This window comes from Aulonocara sp. 'chitande type north' Nkhata Bay, linkage group LG9 (assembly GCF_057382095.1).
Source record: "Aulonocara sp. 'chitande type north' Nkhata Bay isolate Kocher_YH1m ecotype deep benthic linkage group LG9, A_spYH_male_GT1.1, whole genome shotgun sequence".
Taxonomy (NCBI): Eukaryota; Metazoa; Chordata; class Actinopteri; order Cichliformes; family Cichlidae; genus Aulonocara; species Aulonocara sp. 'chitande type north' Nkhata Bay.
In genome coordinates, this window is record NC_141352.1 from 18330135 (window position 1) to 18346355 (window position 16221).

Genomic DNA, 16221 nt, shown 5'->3' on the forward strand with positions numbered 1-16221 from the left:
GTTGTATGTCTGTGTTCTACATGTTAATCTGATGGGAAATAAAGTTGCTATTGTTTTATTGCAGTTTTTGGATAATTCTGAGTGGATTTACACAGTACGGATCTAAATGACCCGCAACAAAATCAATGTCACTTTTTTGTTTTTCAACATAATACAAGGGTTAATTTCCAAAACTTCCATATGATCTTCAATTTGTAGCAGATCCACTATCACACAGCAGCTGGAGCAGTTTCAAATGGAGCTCAGTCCACTACTACCATAGCCTACTACTAGATTAACTTGTGACACATCTGCACCTGCTGCTATGATCACATTGAGTAGAGGCTGAGTGGCTGCACTTACCCCTGGTACATCCAAATCTACCCACAAACATGTTGAAAGATGCAATGCCAGCAATGTGGATTGTCAACACTGAAAACAATCAGTAAGCAAAGACAACAGGGATCACTTTTTTCTGTTTATTTAGCATGCGCAACATTTGTAGTCGCCTTCTGCACAGGGGAAGTCCACACACACTGTGTGGTACCACTTTCCACAGAAGGTGCATTCAATCTGCAAGATTGAATGAGATTGTCAGAGTCATTGTCTGACTGTTTATTACTAATCGCCTGCTGTACATTCACAGTAACTGCCATCTCCTTACAAATGTTTATTAGTTTAACCACACTTATACAGACTGTATATAACAACCAACTCTAAAATGTTTGTTCGCAGAGTAAAGACACAGACAGACTACACTAACGACATGTGATGTTACAACACTAGTGAAATATTAGTGTCATTTCATTCATTTCAAAGGTTTATTTGCATGACGCACAAACAGACACAATTGAAAGGTACAAATGTGTTGTGCATGAAACGAAATCAAACGTGCTGCAGATGTGTGTCACAGGTTGATCTGGCTGTAGGCTGTGGCACTTGGCCAGAGGTGGCGCTGGTTGACTCGAGTCCATGTTAGTGCACAAAGTAAACTGCTCGCTTTAGTTGTGAAGCAAAAACGCTGAAACCGGAGAAATAAACCGTGCGAGGGGAACGATAACGACGACTAGGGTCTCCCGATCGTTTACTCTTGCTGTCCTGTGAACAACATCGGCGTGGTATTACTTGTTTGCTGTTTTCGCGATCGCGTCGCGCATGAGGATATCACCAGGTAAACTCGCCACATTTTAAACATTTTGTTGTTCAACAGCATCAAGACTGACGGAGTGTGTTTGAGATAACTCATATATTCTCATATAGGTAGCGCTGTTGCAGCAACAAATTTTCCTTTCAGAATACGAGAAAGAAAACTTGGAGGCAGAGAAACATGATTGCAGGTGAGTGAGAGTTATTCATTCCTGCACAACAACAATCGAAGGTAATCACAGACTTGCAATCAAGGTTTGTGTAGTTGGCCAGAGCTAAATTTTGAGTTATGAAGCATTTTGTTTATGACACAGTTGTAGTTCATAAATACAGTCTGACTTAGAAAAGCAATCATTTCTTCTTAATGATGCATTTATGTTCCTTTTTTTTGGTTTTGTTTTTTCCCACTGGTGTATATACATTTGTTTTGATTTTCAGTAATATTTAAACTAAAGATTCAGTTTTCTATGTCTCCAGCTGTTCTGCTGCTGTGTGCTGTCGGAGTGCTCTGCTCTGATGATGTAAAGACTCCAGTCTGTGTACCCAGTCATGAGGTAAGAGCTGTTTTAACTAAACTCTGATCAAATAACTGAAAGTGATACTGACAATGAAGTCTTAAAGCAGGGAATAGTTCTGAGATGACATAAAATGAACTATTATTCTTTAATAAACCCCTCTTGACCAGTCTGAAATATGCATTAATTGCACATATACATATCTGGGTAAACAAGACACCTATAGTCTAGAAAAGACAGAAGTGAACACCCATTTTCATGCTGTGCATCGACTCTTTAATGTTTGTGTAGCTCCAGCTTACCTTCGCAAATGGCAGTGTGTGTGTTATGGTGTACAGGGCAGCAAAAAGCACACAGCAACAGAGAGGGAAATAGTGCTAGCTGCTCTTTCTGTGATTTCCTGTAATCACTTTGTGTCATTCTAATACATTTTGAAGAGGTTTTAGTACAAGTTTTGTTCAGGTACAAAATATAAGCTTCGTTTGTTTTGTTTTTTAAAGGAAACATTTAATCAGGAGATCAACTTTTTTTATGTGTTTTTGGGAAAATCTAATTCAGATCTTGCCAGTGGTGATGATTTTACTGCTGCTAAATGAAGGAGGATTAAATGTTGGCTCTTGTTTTTCAGGCAGCATGTTTGACACCAGCTGATTATCTGAATCCATCTGGTCCCATCACCAAAGTGTTAGCAGTGGGTAAGAAACTCATCATCTCCCTGGATTTCCTCTCTGAATCTCTTGTCTGCCACTGGATCAGAGGAGAAGACCGAGTAATGACAGCGTAAGTGACCGTCTGTGTTTCTGTTTGGGTGCTTTATATTTCTATGTATTTAAACTGAGATGTTTCCTTTAACCTCACCAGAAATGGGAGTCAGTCCATGGTCACATCACAGCTTTCTGAGACAGATTCAGGGGAGTACACTCTGACCTGTAAATCCAACAATGTCACCATGTTCTCCACGACTGTGATTCTTCATGTAATGAGTGAGTAACAGCTTCTCACCTTATTTCTTCTACAATACTCACACAATCTCTGTTTGATGATCAATGAGTGATAATACAATTAATTTAACTGTTTTCTTTGATGTTGTTTAGAACGTCCAACAAAACCACAGCTGATGCTCGATGGTGTTGACGTGTCTGATACTTCCCCGCTTTTTAAGTGCATCTCTGAGGGTTTCCCCAAACCCACAATCAAATGGTCTGGGTAAGATGTTGTCCTTTACATTTGTATGCAAACTTCAGAATAGCAGCACTTCTTAATTTCTGATTTTAGACTGAATCATTTAGAGAGATGCTTTATTTTGATTTTAGATAGGTATCAGACAAGCTTTGGTAATAATGTTTTTCATAGACACAGCTTTCTGAAAAATATCAAAATGTTTTTTTTTCTCTCTGTTTGACCAGTAACAAGGATGGACAACAGAGTTTAAAGGGAAGCGACAGAAAGACAGAGCGCACAATATCAAGCACTGAATATTATAATAGAGGAATGATGTGCTGTGCAACCAATGCTGAAGGACAAGAGTGCTCCCAACTGTATGACTATGGTAACTGGATTTAAATTAATTCATAACAAATTTAATACATCCATAATGAATTTATCCATAAGTTCTTTCTTCAAATACATATAGTGAAAGTGAAAAAACAATGTTTACCCAGAGATTCACTAACTAATCTCCGAAAAGCAAATATTTCTTACTTGAGGCCCTGATGTGTGTTTCAGACTTACAGAGCAGTGTAATGAACAAAGATGAGGTATCTACTGTCACCCTGAGCGAAGGTCAGTCTCTGCTGCTTCGCTGCAGAGTAAAGGGATACAGTCTGAGATCACCTGTGTGGGAGAAAGGAGGAAAACAGCTCAATGCCAGGACATTTTCATGTACACCAGAGAAGGAGGAGGAGGTACAGTAATGTCCTGTAATCAGGGAGAGTTTCCTTAAACTTTCTTGTTATGTTTGTCTGAAAACTGACCGACCTCTTTAATATTCCTCAGTCTGAGACACAAAGTACTTCACTGATAATCATCCTGCAAATGATCATTATTATGGGGTTTTTCTTCCAGATGTGCATTAAAAATGACTCACATTTCAGTGTTCAGATGGCCTACCTGTCCATCAGATCAGTGAGAGAGGAGCACAGCGGCACATACACCTGCACGAGTGCAAATAAAAACTCAAAGTCTGTTCATGTTCATGTCTCAGGTCAGTAGACTTCATTTCATGTCATTATTATTTGAAACTGTTCCTACTGAATAAATCTGGTTTATTCTTGTGTTTCCTCAGATGAAGGTTTCCTCTCTGCACAGCTGGATGAGACCAAGATCATATCAGCTCAGGAGGCATCCAGCACCTGCTTGCAGGCCACTGTTTCCTACCATCCTGTTCTCCAGTACTGTTCCTGGGAGACTCCTGACAAAAACAGGACTAAATGTGTCAGGGAGACATGGGTAACACAGCACAGGTACTTCAATGACGCAAACTGTCATCATGTGGAAGTGTAAAACTATTCATTCATTCATGTTTTTCATGATCAGTGTAATCATGTGATATGAGGACTGTAATGAACTGTTTCTCAGGACTGTGAAGCTTTGTGATCCACTCATATCAGGAGATTATAAGTTACACCTGGAGGCTGGAGGACAAAAGGAAACAAAGACCATATCAGTGTGTGTTGTAGGTGGGTTAATGTAACCTTTGTTACAGTTGTATTATTACTTAAATTTAATTATAATTTATATTTAAAATGTGAGATTGTTTGAGATCATCTGATTTTTGTTCCAGATGAACCAAAGTTCAGCTTCTTGTTTAATAAGGATGATGGTACCCTCAACCTTGAGACTGTCAGTCCTGTGCCAGCAAACTATACCTGGATGTTTTGCTCTAAGTCCAATGACAGGTATGATTACCTGCACAGCCGTTCAGCTCAGAGAGCATTTTAGCTCTGATTATTTAAACTCCTTTTACTTTGTTTCACAGCTGCAGTGAAATTGACTCATCCTGGGATGAGGTCCCAAATGCATTTCAAATAGATTCTGATGTTTCCTGCTATAAGCAGATCAAGAGCTTAGTGAGCAAAGACGTGTTAAAAGGAGACCAATTCAGGTTTTGTCTGACAAACTCAGTTGGCTCCTGGTGCAAAACCCATTACATGATCATCCCACCTACACCTCAGCCCTCTATTGGTAATAACAAGTCTCATGAATATATTTACTGAAAATATTTGATGGAGAAAAAAAATCTAAACGTTGTCATGCTCACATTGTTTTGTTTTGTTTTTTAGGTAATCCACCTGAGGAGAACTGCTTCCTGCTGACAGTATGTTTGGTTCTGGTTCTGCAAAACCCATTACCCAGTATTCTCTAAAGGTACAAAGAACTTTTTATTTGCATTACTTTTTAATAAAATGTCAATTATTAATTAATCAATTCTTATTATTGTCCTTGTATTTCTATATTATAGATGGTGTACCTACTTATAACAACATGATGGTGCTGAAAGTAGGCAGTTTGCTTCTGCTTCTGGCTTGGCTGTAGTCAATAAAGAGCTCATGTACCTCATCAAAAATAAAGTATATATTTGGTCTTTTTATAAACATCTTTTTATGAACAAAATAAAGAGCATAGCTTATCATCACTGTTTGACCAGCTTGTAGACTGAGGGCAGAGGGTCGGCCTGTTCACCTCCACAACTGGATGAATAACCATTATCACTCAGTCTCACTCTTTCTTTTTTTCAGCTTGGTTATAAAGATATAACCACCAGAATTTCAGCGACTGCCATGATCCACTGACCTCTGTGGACATTTCTGAACGATGTCTGTGTAGTCAGACATTTCAATATCTGAGAAGGATCTTCTGTAACCATCAGATACAGTTACCACCCATATATCATACAGCATGTTACTTGATAGTCTTCTCACAATCATTTAGAGTAAAATCGAGTGTCTTTATCTTTAAATCAAATATAGTGAGCATTTTATACTTATTGCTGGAACTGGATAAATCATATTTAACCTAACACTTTTCATTATCTACCACAGTTTAACTATATACTACAGCTTAAGCAAACTGTACAAAATAAAGAAGGTCTAAATGTGAAAGATGCCAAGAAACTCAGAAATTTACAAGGAGAGCATTTAAATTCCAAAAAGACATGTCGTAACATATCAAGAGATTTATACCCTGAACTGTCTTGTGATGACTTGATAGTGCTAATCACTGCACCACCATGCAGCCTTGTGTAGTACTCATGCACCATCATATAAGTATACTTGGGCTGTAGAAACCGCATCTTGTATGTCATTCTTGTGCTCAATAAGCTCCAGTCAGGAAAAGTTACAGGCACACCCTGTCAACCCACAAAATTCCTCTCGTGTATCAGAACTGCACTCATTTCTGTGTATTTACAGCTACTCTTCAAAAGTTGATTCTGTTCATCTGGACGTAGCGTTTTGTGGGAGAAACGTTTCGTCACTCATCCAAGTGACTTCTTCAGTCTCAGCTGACTGCAGGTTTCCCCAAATCTTATAAACAGCACATTTGCATAATGATTGAAACCAGCCCACTGAAGGAACAATGGGCTGGGAGGTCAGTTCCTTAGTCTTAATTATGCAAATTCTCATGACCAATGATCAACAACCACTGATCAAAGCCCACTGATCAATGGCCATGAGTACCATTCACAGAGAGTTGGGGAATGGCTGCAATCCCAGCATTGTAAGATGGCGAAAGATGTACCCTTAGGCCCCCTCCTCAATTCAGAGATGGTCTTTCCCTTTTCACGTAAATGGCTTCCTTGACTCCGCGCTCAAACCAGCGTTCCTCCCTGTCCAGGATGTGTACATCCTCATCCTTAAGAGTGTCCACTGGCCTTGTTATGGTTCAAAATATTGGGGATGGAGACAAGAGAAAAACCACAATAACAACACTGGTCCGGCCGGGTTAAGTCAAACGATGATTTTAATAGTCACACACGTGGGAGATGGACACTGTATGCAGACAGCCTCAGATCTCAAAATGGTGGAGCATTGCTCAAACTCTTATAGCCTCTGGTGCCTCCACCTTATCATAAAAAGCCTAAACATTCACATGCTTTCTCTCACACAGCGCCTAAGCTACGACCTTGGCTCCCTGTTTATCTGCTCCTGCTGAGATTGGGCAGAAAACTCCAGTATATTCTGTTCTCTTCTAATCAGACAAATAAGGCGATGACTTTCTGCAAACAGTATTTTCTTATAACTCAGCAGTATAATGCATCATAAAACAATATCATTCATCCACAATAAATCAGCAGTCTAATGTAATGCAAATCAGTTTAACTAATGCAATAGTTATCAGCTTCTTCTAATTCAGGAGAATAATGCAAACTAAAACTACATAATAATTCACAATCTTTAGTTAGGGGTATAACATGGCATAAAATAATATTATAATCTAACAGCCTGTAGGTGTAAATAGACTGCAGAGTCCTGGCCTGACGAAGTAGCTCTTCTGTGTTGTGCCATCCGCTTTGCCACAGGTTGTTTGGTTTCCCCGATGTATAAATCCTGGCAATCCTCCTGGTACTTAACAGCGTACACTATGTTACTCTGTTTGTGTCGGGGGACCCGATCCTTGGGGTGGACCAATTTTTGGCACAGCGTGTTTTGGGGTTTAAAAGCCACAGAGACCCGGTGTTTAGAAAAAATGCGTCTCAACTGCTCCGATACTCCTGACACATACGGGATCTCTACAGGTTTTCGCTTGGGCAGCGGTTGTCCTTCTCTCCTGGATCGGCTGGAGCTTTCTTTAGGTGCCTTTCCAGCTTTGACAAAAGTCCAGCTGGGATAACCACATTTACTCAGGGCCTTCTTGATGTGCTGTTCTTCTGCCTCCCTGGCCGCTGTGTGTGTAGGGATCATGTTCGCTCTGTTTTGTAGCGTCCTGATGACGCCCAGTTTGTGCTCCATGGATGATGAGAGTCAACCTTAAATACTGATCCGTATGCGTAGGTTTACGGTACACATCAGCTTTTAGATGTCCCCCATTAGTCATGGAAATCTCACAGTCTAAGAAGGCTAACCTGCCACTTATTATATCCTCCCTTGTGAATTTGATGTGTCGGTCCACCGAGTTAATGTGACCCCTGAGATTTGATTTTCACCCAGGTTTCATCCACATATCTGAACCAATGGATTGGTGGTGTTCCAGGGTAGGATAGCAAAGCCCTCTTTTTCCACTTCTTCCATGGACGAAACGTTTCTCCCACAAAAAGCTACGTTCAGATAAACAGAATCAAGTTTTGGAGATTTACTTACCTGGATGATTGAGCATGCATCAAGACATTTACAGCTACTCTGACAGCTTTGTGAAGAGATTTCTACACATGCTGGTGGAGTTTGGTTGCAGTTATTAAGTCAAAGAGGGGGTCGAGACAGGTTCTGAGTGCTACTTGAAAAACTCAGTGTAAATGTTTTGAGGCCTCCAAGGCAATGCTTCCCCTGCCTCCTCATTTGATCTGTAGCATTAAGCTGTTCAACCATTACTCATTGTAAGATCAACTCTTCCTGTATAAATGCAGTAACCGCAAATGTCACTGCCCCCAGTGTCCAAATGTGCAACAACACAAAACAAAAACAATAAATGGCTCTTACACCCATGGCTGCTGTATTATGCTTTTTTTGGTTTCATGGTGGCCACGTTGTTATCGTGTGTTATGTGCTGAGTCTCCTCCTCTCTAATGGAAAGTTGCTGTCACTGTTAACAGACCCAGATTTTGCATGTGTTTCTTTGAAACTGGTGTATCAGTGTGAGGACGTGATCTTCAACATTCCCTGCTTGCCTGGTGATACATCCTAATTTTCCTTACCTCGGCTGAATTGTTGTTTAATTTAGGTAATTGTGTGATCTCCTACTAAATGTCAGGTTAGGCCGCACCAGCGTGGGAGTGGAGATCCACTCTAGTCCAGCTATTTGCTGTTGAGTCCCAGAAGTAATTGATTGGTGGGTTTGGGGCCCTTCTCTTTAAAGGGGATAGAAAGGAGGAAATATGCATGCAGAGAGACTGGATGGGAAAGGGTTGTAGAATACTTTTGAACTGAAGCCCACAGTTGGAGGAAAGCTTTTTTTCTTTTTATTTGGCTGGTTTTGTTTTAAAAATGCTTTAGTTTTACCAGAAGGAAGATTCATTTCAGGGCTTATGTGTTGCTTTAAAAAAAGAATTGGACTGAAAACTGCTAGAAGTAACCTGTGCAGCTTTAGGAGGAATAGCCTACCCTGTAATGAGGAGGTGGCCAACCTCATTAAAGAGACTGAGAGTTGCATTCCCAGGATCTTGTGTGAAAACTCCCTCCCCATTAACTCAAGGCCCATTAAGGTAGATGAAAACTCTTTCTCAGGAAGATGCTGAACTAATTTTTGATTGGCTGACAGGCTGATAATGCTAAACGTTATGTCCTCGGGCTGCTGGCCAGAATTACACCCCCAGCCCATTAGCCTGCCTTGAAAGAAAAATAAGTCTTGTGTATCTTATTTCCAGTGAGAGTGTGGTGCTCACTAATAAAACTTTTTTTTCTTTTTTTGGACTGAGGCAGTTTTTGCCCATGTGATTTTGTGCAGTAGTAAATCTGTGTAGGAATTAGGTGTCCTGCCAACCATGTTTATACAGCATCATAGTGATCAGCCTTCCTAATTCCCTGCGGGTTAAATTGCCATGTAGGTGGAGTAGTGGAGTTGCAGTAAGAACATTTCCCCCTGCATACCAGGAGAATGAACATTTGGAGGCAGAGAAACATGATTGCAGGTATGTGAGTATTTCAGGATCCTGCAGAATTAATGGCAATCACAAATTTTAAATGAAGATTTTCGTACAATGTGATGCAGTATATGATGCCACTAGGAGAAAAGCTGTGTTCTACTTAAAAGTAGATTTTACTAAATGACAGTAATGAAGTACATTTTTTTAATGTTTCCTTTTTTAAAGTGGCGGAACTAGAAATCTTTAAATGGGGGCAAATGAGGGGCAAGAGGTCCAGGCAGGGTGGCACATACCTGTTAGGTAAAGCATGTAAAAATATGTAAATAGAGTCAACAAAATATCCACAAAACTATTTATTGTATCATTATCGTCATTATCGGGTCTAAGAAAACAAAGATTGTAGGTAGGTTTACACAATTAGTTTTAGCCATTCAGACTTAAAGAGCCTCGTTCAGGAAATGTGATCCCCGGAATTTGTCTGAAAACGCCATCATTTTCAGTGCAGGTCTTTTAGCTTACGTAAAATTTTCCTGCAGCTCTATCGCTACAGGCTATTCTCATGTAGGATCTGTCTGCTTCTTCCACCACTGAAGCCTTATCATGATCTCAATACCGGCGTCGCGCTGTTTTAATGGATAGCCGTCTGATTTATATTCTTTGCTGACCTTTGTTCAGCGCTAGGGGACGCCAGAGCTCAGAATTGTAATGCTGAATAAGGACCCTGCAGCTAAAATTTAAATCACTGTTTTCCTCCTATTTTACACTCAGCCAACTGTTCTTTCCAGTGTCAGATGATAGTTTCCATAAGAAAATATTAACCACTGCCAGACTATCCGGGGAGGGTGGGGGGTGTTCTGTGTGTCCAGCGGTGCGTTAACCCTTGTTGCAAAGTGTTGCGTAAAGGTCAACAAACACTGCCTGTGGCACCACTGAAGACTGTTCCCATAAGTCATGGACATTTCAGCTGTAAATGCTCTTTCTTACGAGGATTTTGTGAACACTTTCGGTAACGTGGTGGAGAAATGTCCTGTTATAACAGCCGCTGTGTGGTCGAGGCGTCCGTTTGTGAGTTTAAATGCTCTGGAGGCTGCCATCAGTGACTTCATCGACGAGCTCCCAGAATCAGGTGATCCACGGAATTAGTTTATTAACATTTCTACCCTGTGCTCGGGTTAATTTTTACGCGTTTGTTTAATAAGTAGGCTTGTATCAGTTTAATGCTCTAAACTGGCAGAAATGATCGGTTGTATGTGCAGGTAAAGAGGGGATCCTAAGGTGTCACCCCGATCTGGCCGGCAGGGACCTGCAGAGAGGCACCTTGACCCGGGAGTCGCGCCAGGAGCAGGCGGGAGCCGGAATGGACGCGCTGACCTCGGGGGAAGCCGAGCGCATGGCCCGTCTCAACGAGGAGTATAAAAAGCGCTTCGAATTTCCATTTGTCATCTGCGCCCGGATGAACGACAAAGCGAACATCTTGCTGCAGCTGTCCGAGCGCTGCCAGAACGAGCGCGCAGTGGAGAGAGCGCGCGGCATCGAGGAGGTGAAGAAGATCTGCCGCTTGCGCCTCCAAAGTCTGCTGCTTACTGATGGCGCGAACAAATTATGAAGTGCCGGAGGTTGAGTTTTGCGCCAGTTTGCCTCTAAACCTCATCACTCCCAGGCTCAAAGGCTGTGGTATATTTTAATTCTGAATGTATCCATAAAATCTCAATCAATAAAACATGTGGATCATTGATTCTAATTAACAATCTCCATAATACAGCTTAGTGTATATACAAGTGTACACTGATGTATGGAAAACAACAGCACTGATAATCATGTCTGTGGTCCGCTGTCGGGAAAGGAGTTCGTGAATTTGTTGTCTCCGCGTGCCATCTGGTGTTGAACCTATCTCAGAGGATGTTTGGCGATGAAGAAACGTCAGTAAATAAGTCCTGAATCAACAGACTGTGGACTCCAGTCAGGGCGCTTATGGTGGTCCAAGAGAAATTTCTGAAGGGTCCCTGTAAACGAGCACTTTACAGAAATATCCCCCCACCCCTAAATACCATCAATCTTTTCAGAAAAAAAATATATGTACATGTTTCCTAAAACTTGGATTTGAGTTTCAGTCAAAGTTAAAATGATCCCTTAAATATGAGTTCAGGTCTGAGTCTTAAAAATCTTAAAGTCTTAAAAATATATCCGCTGGATCTATGCGCTCTCTCTGGAGCCGGAGGCAGACAGACCGTGCAGAGGGGACACGGGGGGTGTGGTGGGGTGTGGTCCGTTTGAGGAGGAAACCCCTCCAGCGGCCTCCCCCTGGTCTCCAGAGGTGATGGAGGAGTCCTGGTCGGGGTCGGCCCCCCTCGCCCTCCTCCGGTCCTCCTCCTTCTTCCACTTCATGCGCCTGTTCTGGAACCAGATCTTGATGTGGCGCTCGGTGAGGCTGAGGGTCAGCGCCAGCTCCACGCGCCTCGGCCTCGAGATGTAGCGGTTGAAAAGGAACTCCTTCTCGAGCTCCAGCAGCTGGGCGCGCGTGTACGCAGTCCTCGTGCGTTTGTTTTCTTCATTCTCAGTCATCACGTATGACCCTAAAACCACACGGAGAATTAGCGCCCTTTAAAAACAAGAATATGTAATAAAAATGAATTTTTATTAAAATCTGAAGCACTTCAAGTGTAAATTTACATTTTTAATTGTAAACTATGAAAAGTGTTTTTTATTCATGTAAAAAATAAATCTTGAAAATGAATGTAAAGAAGAATCTCCAGCCACTCTTTATTTAACCAGTACTAACCAAATACTTGGCCAAAAAACAGGTGATTATTACGGGGGGTTATTCAAACAGGTGTAATTTAGATTTTAGGGATGAAGATTATTATAGATTACTTGTTTTAGAGATTAAATTAACATTTCCTTCAAGGACAAAACATATTTCCCAGTGCACGTGATCACCCAGAGCTGAAATTAAAGCAGATTAATTACTGTGCATATCATAAACCACAACCAGGAAGTATTTGCTACAGTCACTGAAAACTGTATATAAGTTTTAATTTTTTTTTTTAAGTATTTTCATATTGTTGAAGATAAAGACCGAAACAATATAAGTTTTTAGACGCCTTAGAAGAATCCATTGACCGCTTCTTTAAAATAAATGAATTAATTAATTACGACTGTTAAAAAATTATCTCTTCCATTTTCAATTATATTTTTTTACATTTAAAACAGTCAAGTAAAAAACAAAGATTTAAAATATTATAGAAAAGTAATTCTTGTCTTTATTTGCACGTTATCAGTCACGCATCAGTTAGTTTGAAGAGCTTCTACGGCGTTTTATTTTACCCGAGGACCCTAAATTCCCTCATATAATTTGTTCATTTTGAACATCAATACAAGAAAGACTATTCATTCATTTATGACGTTGAATGTGCAGCTAAATTTGTATTTAATACGTTCCAAATAATAATAATAATAATAATAAATACTGCATTTAATATACATTTATTTTCAAAGTGAAACTGAAATACGCCATCATGCAGACTATTTTTTAAATAGATTTACATAGTCAAGTTGTTAGAAATTAATATGAATCATGTGAAGCCACTGATTATAATTATTGCCTATTTGTAAGGCACTAATTTAGAGTTTCGATTCTGGGCATCATTCCCGTTACCGTCGTTCATGCTGATTTTAAAAACTTTTGTTTTTTTTTTAAGTTCATAGTAACTGTTTCAAAATGTCATATATAATAAGTTTACACTGTCCATTAAGTATCTCAGAATAATAAAACAACGTGGGCCTGCTATATCAGAGTGTAAGTTATTCAGTTTCGACTTTATGAGAGTGGCTCGTTCATACATGACGCTTCTATTGAGAGTTCTTTAGGAGAGAGAATCAGAAGAAATGTTTTCTGGGAATTTCATTCTGATGTAAGAAAAGTACGAGAACTTTATTTGCTTTTTTTATTTTAACCAAAATGGGGTTTTTTCCTAACGACGACACTGCTTTTACGCAAACTCGCTGCACGTAAAGCCTCTCCAAGTTTGTTGAAATTCAGTCCACTGAAAACTCTTCCCTAAAAAATACTTTCCTTAAAAAGTTCATTACATGTTAGAGTTTCTTTTTTGTTCCACGTTATCAAGACCACATTAGAATTACAAACGACTTGGCAATATAAAAGACTATTATTAGGCTGCTCGTGGCTAAAGATAGCGTGATTTGTGAAAATGTTTTTGTACAAACAAAACTCACATTTTTGTGACGATAATACCTCATATGAAGCAACCGCTCACCTCCCGGGCCTTTTACAAAAATGACTGACAGGTAAACTGAAACACCCAGGATCGTATTGTTGGGGCCATGATGTCATTAAAGGCCTCAGAAGGAGTTAGTTGAAAGTTATTTGTTATGTAGCTAAATTGTGCAAACATGACTGTCTCATATTTTAATTTGAAGCCCTCTTTGAACTCAAATTAAGAACTTTAACCCCCCTCAGTCAGATTCTGTAGTACGCTCATAATCACACTGTATACGCTGATTTGTTTGAGTGTTTACCTGCCCACTGTCCTTTCCAGGTGTGTGAGTGGGATTTAGTGGTTTTCATCCAGGGGAATGGCAGGTGATATCTGCTCTGTTCCACGGGGTCACTGTAGCCTGGAGGCGGCTGGAGCGTCTGCTGTTGCTGCTGGTGCTGGTGGTGGTGGAGGAGCTGGGGTACGCCAGGTTCCTCCCGCATACTCGGCAAACTGTAAGTGGTAGCAATGTCAGGAAGGCCGGCCTGCTCCAAGGCTCCCATGGACGGCGGTGTGTAGACGGAGTGGACCTGCCTGCTCATGTAGAGGCAGGGTGGCGGGCTGCTGTGGCTGTAGTCATCACCCTGTGATCTCTGGTACGTGCAGGAGTCTTTAAAAACCTGAGAGGGATAAAAGTGATCTTCCCGATTCATGGCTGGCGAGGACCCGTGTCTGCAGGGGGGCCGTTTGCGTACACACACGCACCGTAACCTGCGCCCTACCTCGGCGTAAACCTTCAGCCCTACCTGCCTCAGGCGCAACTGCGAGGCCCTTACTGCTCCACACAGGTGTGTCACTCTGCCACCATGTGATCCTGTAGCGCCCAAGCCATTGGTTTCACTATTTGCTCAAAAACGGCAGGCCGATAGCTCCCAGTTTCCAGGATATTCTGCAGCTCTGTGAGCTTTTTTTTCCAGCCAACTGAACAAGAGCGCGTAAATCAATGGTACTCTGTAAATACCGCAAGGTTTACCTGGCATCCACCTGTGTCTGACCCCAACAGCAGCAGCAGCAGCAACAACAACAAAAACAGGTGACCGTGCAACTGCTCCTTCCACATGTGGGGCAAAAGAGGGAGTTATTAATCAAGAGCGTCTGGAAGGAGCACGAATCTCACGCAAGGCAAGCTGGATTGTCCTCAAACAGCACAGCCATCGACATTTTATATGGATATATCTCTCGTGTGCACACTGAGGTTGATAAATCGATACGTATGGGCGCAAACATTGGTTGACCCGCCAGATAAGAGACGTGGATGGAGAAACAGTTGTCTTGGAAACTCTGGCGAAAAGCTCAAACACCACACACAGCCCACTTTTTTCATTTATCTGCTTTTCCCCCCTCTAACGTTTAAAACGCGCCCATTATACTTTTGTAAATGCATCATTTAACACCATTTCGCACGCATGGACCCACGATCTCCGCACGCAGGTATCTTGGCGACAACAAACAAGAGCTCATGCGGCCACTTCGCTCGCTGCACTCTCGCCGGTGTTTGCTGGTCATTAGCCTTCAGCGGCGGCGTGTGCTCGCGCCATTAAATCAATTAGGCTGGAGTGACTGGACTGAACTCAATTAACAGCCGTGCGCGTGGAGCGTGTCTCCACAGCCTTCGAGCTCTCCGGTGTCGGCTTTACGCAACGCGGAGACGAACGCGATTTACTTATTTTTCAGGAAAAATTACAGGAAGATCGGGCTTTTACCTCGCTGGTGTGTATCAATAGACCGTATTTGCCCGGAGTTCTTCAGAAGCAATTATGCCACTTTCGACTGTATCTTAATGGGGCACTCAGCGATGCAATAAAGTTCAAGTAAACCAATTCTACACAAAACACCGCCTGCACTATGGCTTAATGGTGTTTATATTTGATTATTGTTTCAAAGAGGAAGGAAACAGTTAACCAGAGCCATTCTCCTCTACAGTGGAGACAACGTGATTTATGAAGCATGATGCGCCTCAGATGCACTTTAGCCAACTTTCAAGCTGCAGATTTTTTTTTCCCCTTATGTAATGGCCTAAGCGAGGAGTGACACACGGCTGTAATTGAGCCGTGTGTAATCAGGGCCAAAGAGCTTGACATTTGTCACGTTTATATAAGGCTGTGAAACAGTAAAAAATAAAAAGGAGGCTAAATGGAGAGGACACTGAAGGCTTCGGCAAACGTCCACCCATCCTCAAACCTTACAAAAGGTGAAAATACTGTATGTGTTAAAGGGTTAAAATACTTCACTGCCACACATAATCCTCTGGAGACCACTGAACCACAAGCACAGGCGCATGTAGGAGTGTCGGGAAAACAAAGTTTTTTTTCCTCTCTCCTTTGACAAACAAAACCCTTTGTGATAGCTGGTGTATACATGTCAAAAAGTTGGACAGGCGATAACATGCGCTTACCTAGTGGCGACTGCAGCGTGGCCTATGTAAACATCATGGCTAGTGAATAATAACAGAAAAATGGTAATGACATTATGATTGAAACAAAGCCTGCTCTTATGGGCGAAGCATAACTGCATCAAACTATGATGAAGAGAATGAAGAACATAAACGTGTGGGATGTGTTATTCAGACAAA

General features: G+C 41.4%; 4 protein-coding genes across 5 annotated transcripts in view; 2 read left to right on the forward strand and 2 right to left on the reverse strand.

The window, feature by feature from the left end:
• Positions 1-942: 942 nt before the first annotated feature.
• Positions 943-5266, forward strand: LOC147321982 (receptor-type tyrosine-protein kinase FLT3-like). Of its 2 annotated transcripts, XM_086305142.1 has the most exons (15): positions 943-1150; positions 1240-1316; positions 1603-1679; positions 2269-2420; positions 2502-2623; positions 2735-2846; positions 3047-3189; positions 3366-3544; positions 3705-3843; positions 3925-4102; positions 4218-4318; positions 4423-4537; positions 4618-4823; positions 4922-5006; positions 5101-5266. In XM_086305142.1, the coding sequence occupies exons 2-14, from the start codon at positions 1307-1309 to the stop codon at positions 5002-5004; spliced, it is 1617 nt and encodes a 538-aa protein (XP_086161268.1). In that variant the 5' UTR covers positions 943-1150; positions 1240-1306; the 3' UTR covers positions 5005-5006; positions 5101-5266. The 2 variants fall into 2 exon arrangements, with proteins under 2 accessions (XP_086161268.1, XP_086161269.1); XM_086305143.1 differs by lacking the exons at positions 943-1150; positions 1240-1316 and having other exon boundaries at positions 1593-1679.
• A 4565-nt stretch (positions 5267-9831) lies between these two features.
• pdx1 (pancreatic and duodenal homeobox 1) lies at positions 9832-16053 on the reverse strand. Its single transcript, XM_086306235.1, has 2 exons — positions 13912-16053; positions 9832-11948 (listed from the first exon to the last, which is right to left on the reverse strand). The coding sequence occupies exons 1-2, from the start codon at positions 14300-14302 to the stop codon at positions 11569-11571; spliced, it is 771 nt and encodes a 256-aa protein (XP_086162361.1). The 5' UTR covers positions 14303-16053; the 3' UTR covers positions 9832-11568.
• urad (ureidoimidazoline (2-oxo-4-hydroxy-4-carboxy-5-) decarboxylase) lies at positions 10262-11110 on the forward strand. The gene is made up of 2 exons (XM_086306236.1): positions 10262-10501; positions 10632-11110. Exons 1-2 carry the CDS (start codon positions 10327-10329, stop codon positions 10979-10981), a joined length of 525 nt encoding a protein of 174 aa, XP_086162362.1. The 5' UTR covers positions 10262-10326; the 3' UTR covers positions 10982-11110.
• Positions 16054-16203: 150 nt separating the features above from the next.
• The window catches only part of LOC147321985 (uncharacterized), a 5733-nt gene continuing 5715 nt past the window's right edge, over positions 16204-16221 (reverse strand). The window contains exon 3 of the mRNA XM_086306237.1: positions 16204-16221. This exon is cut by the window's right edge and continues 517 nt beyond it. The gene's annotated coding sequence lies outside the window, so the exon portion shown is untranslated.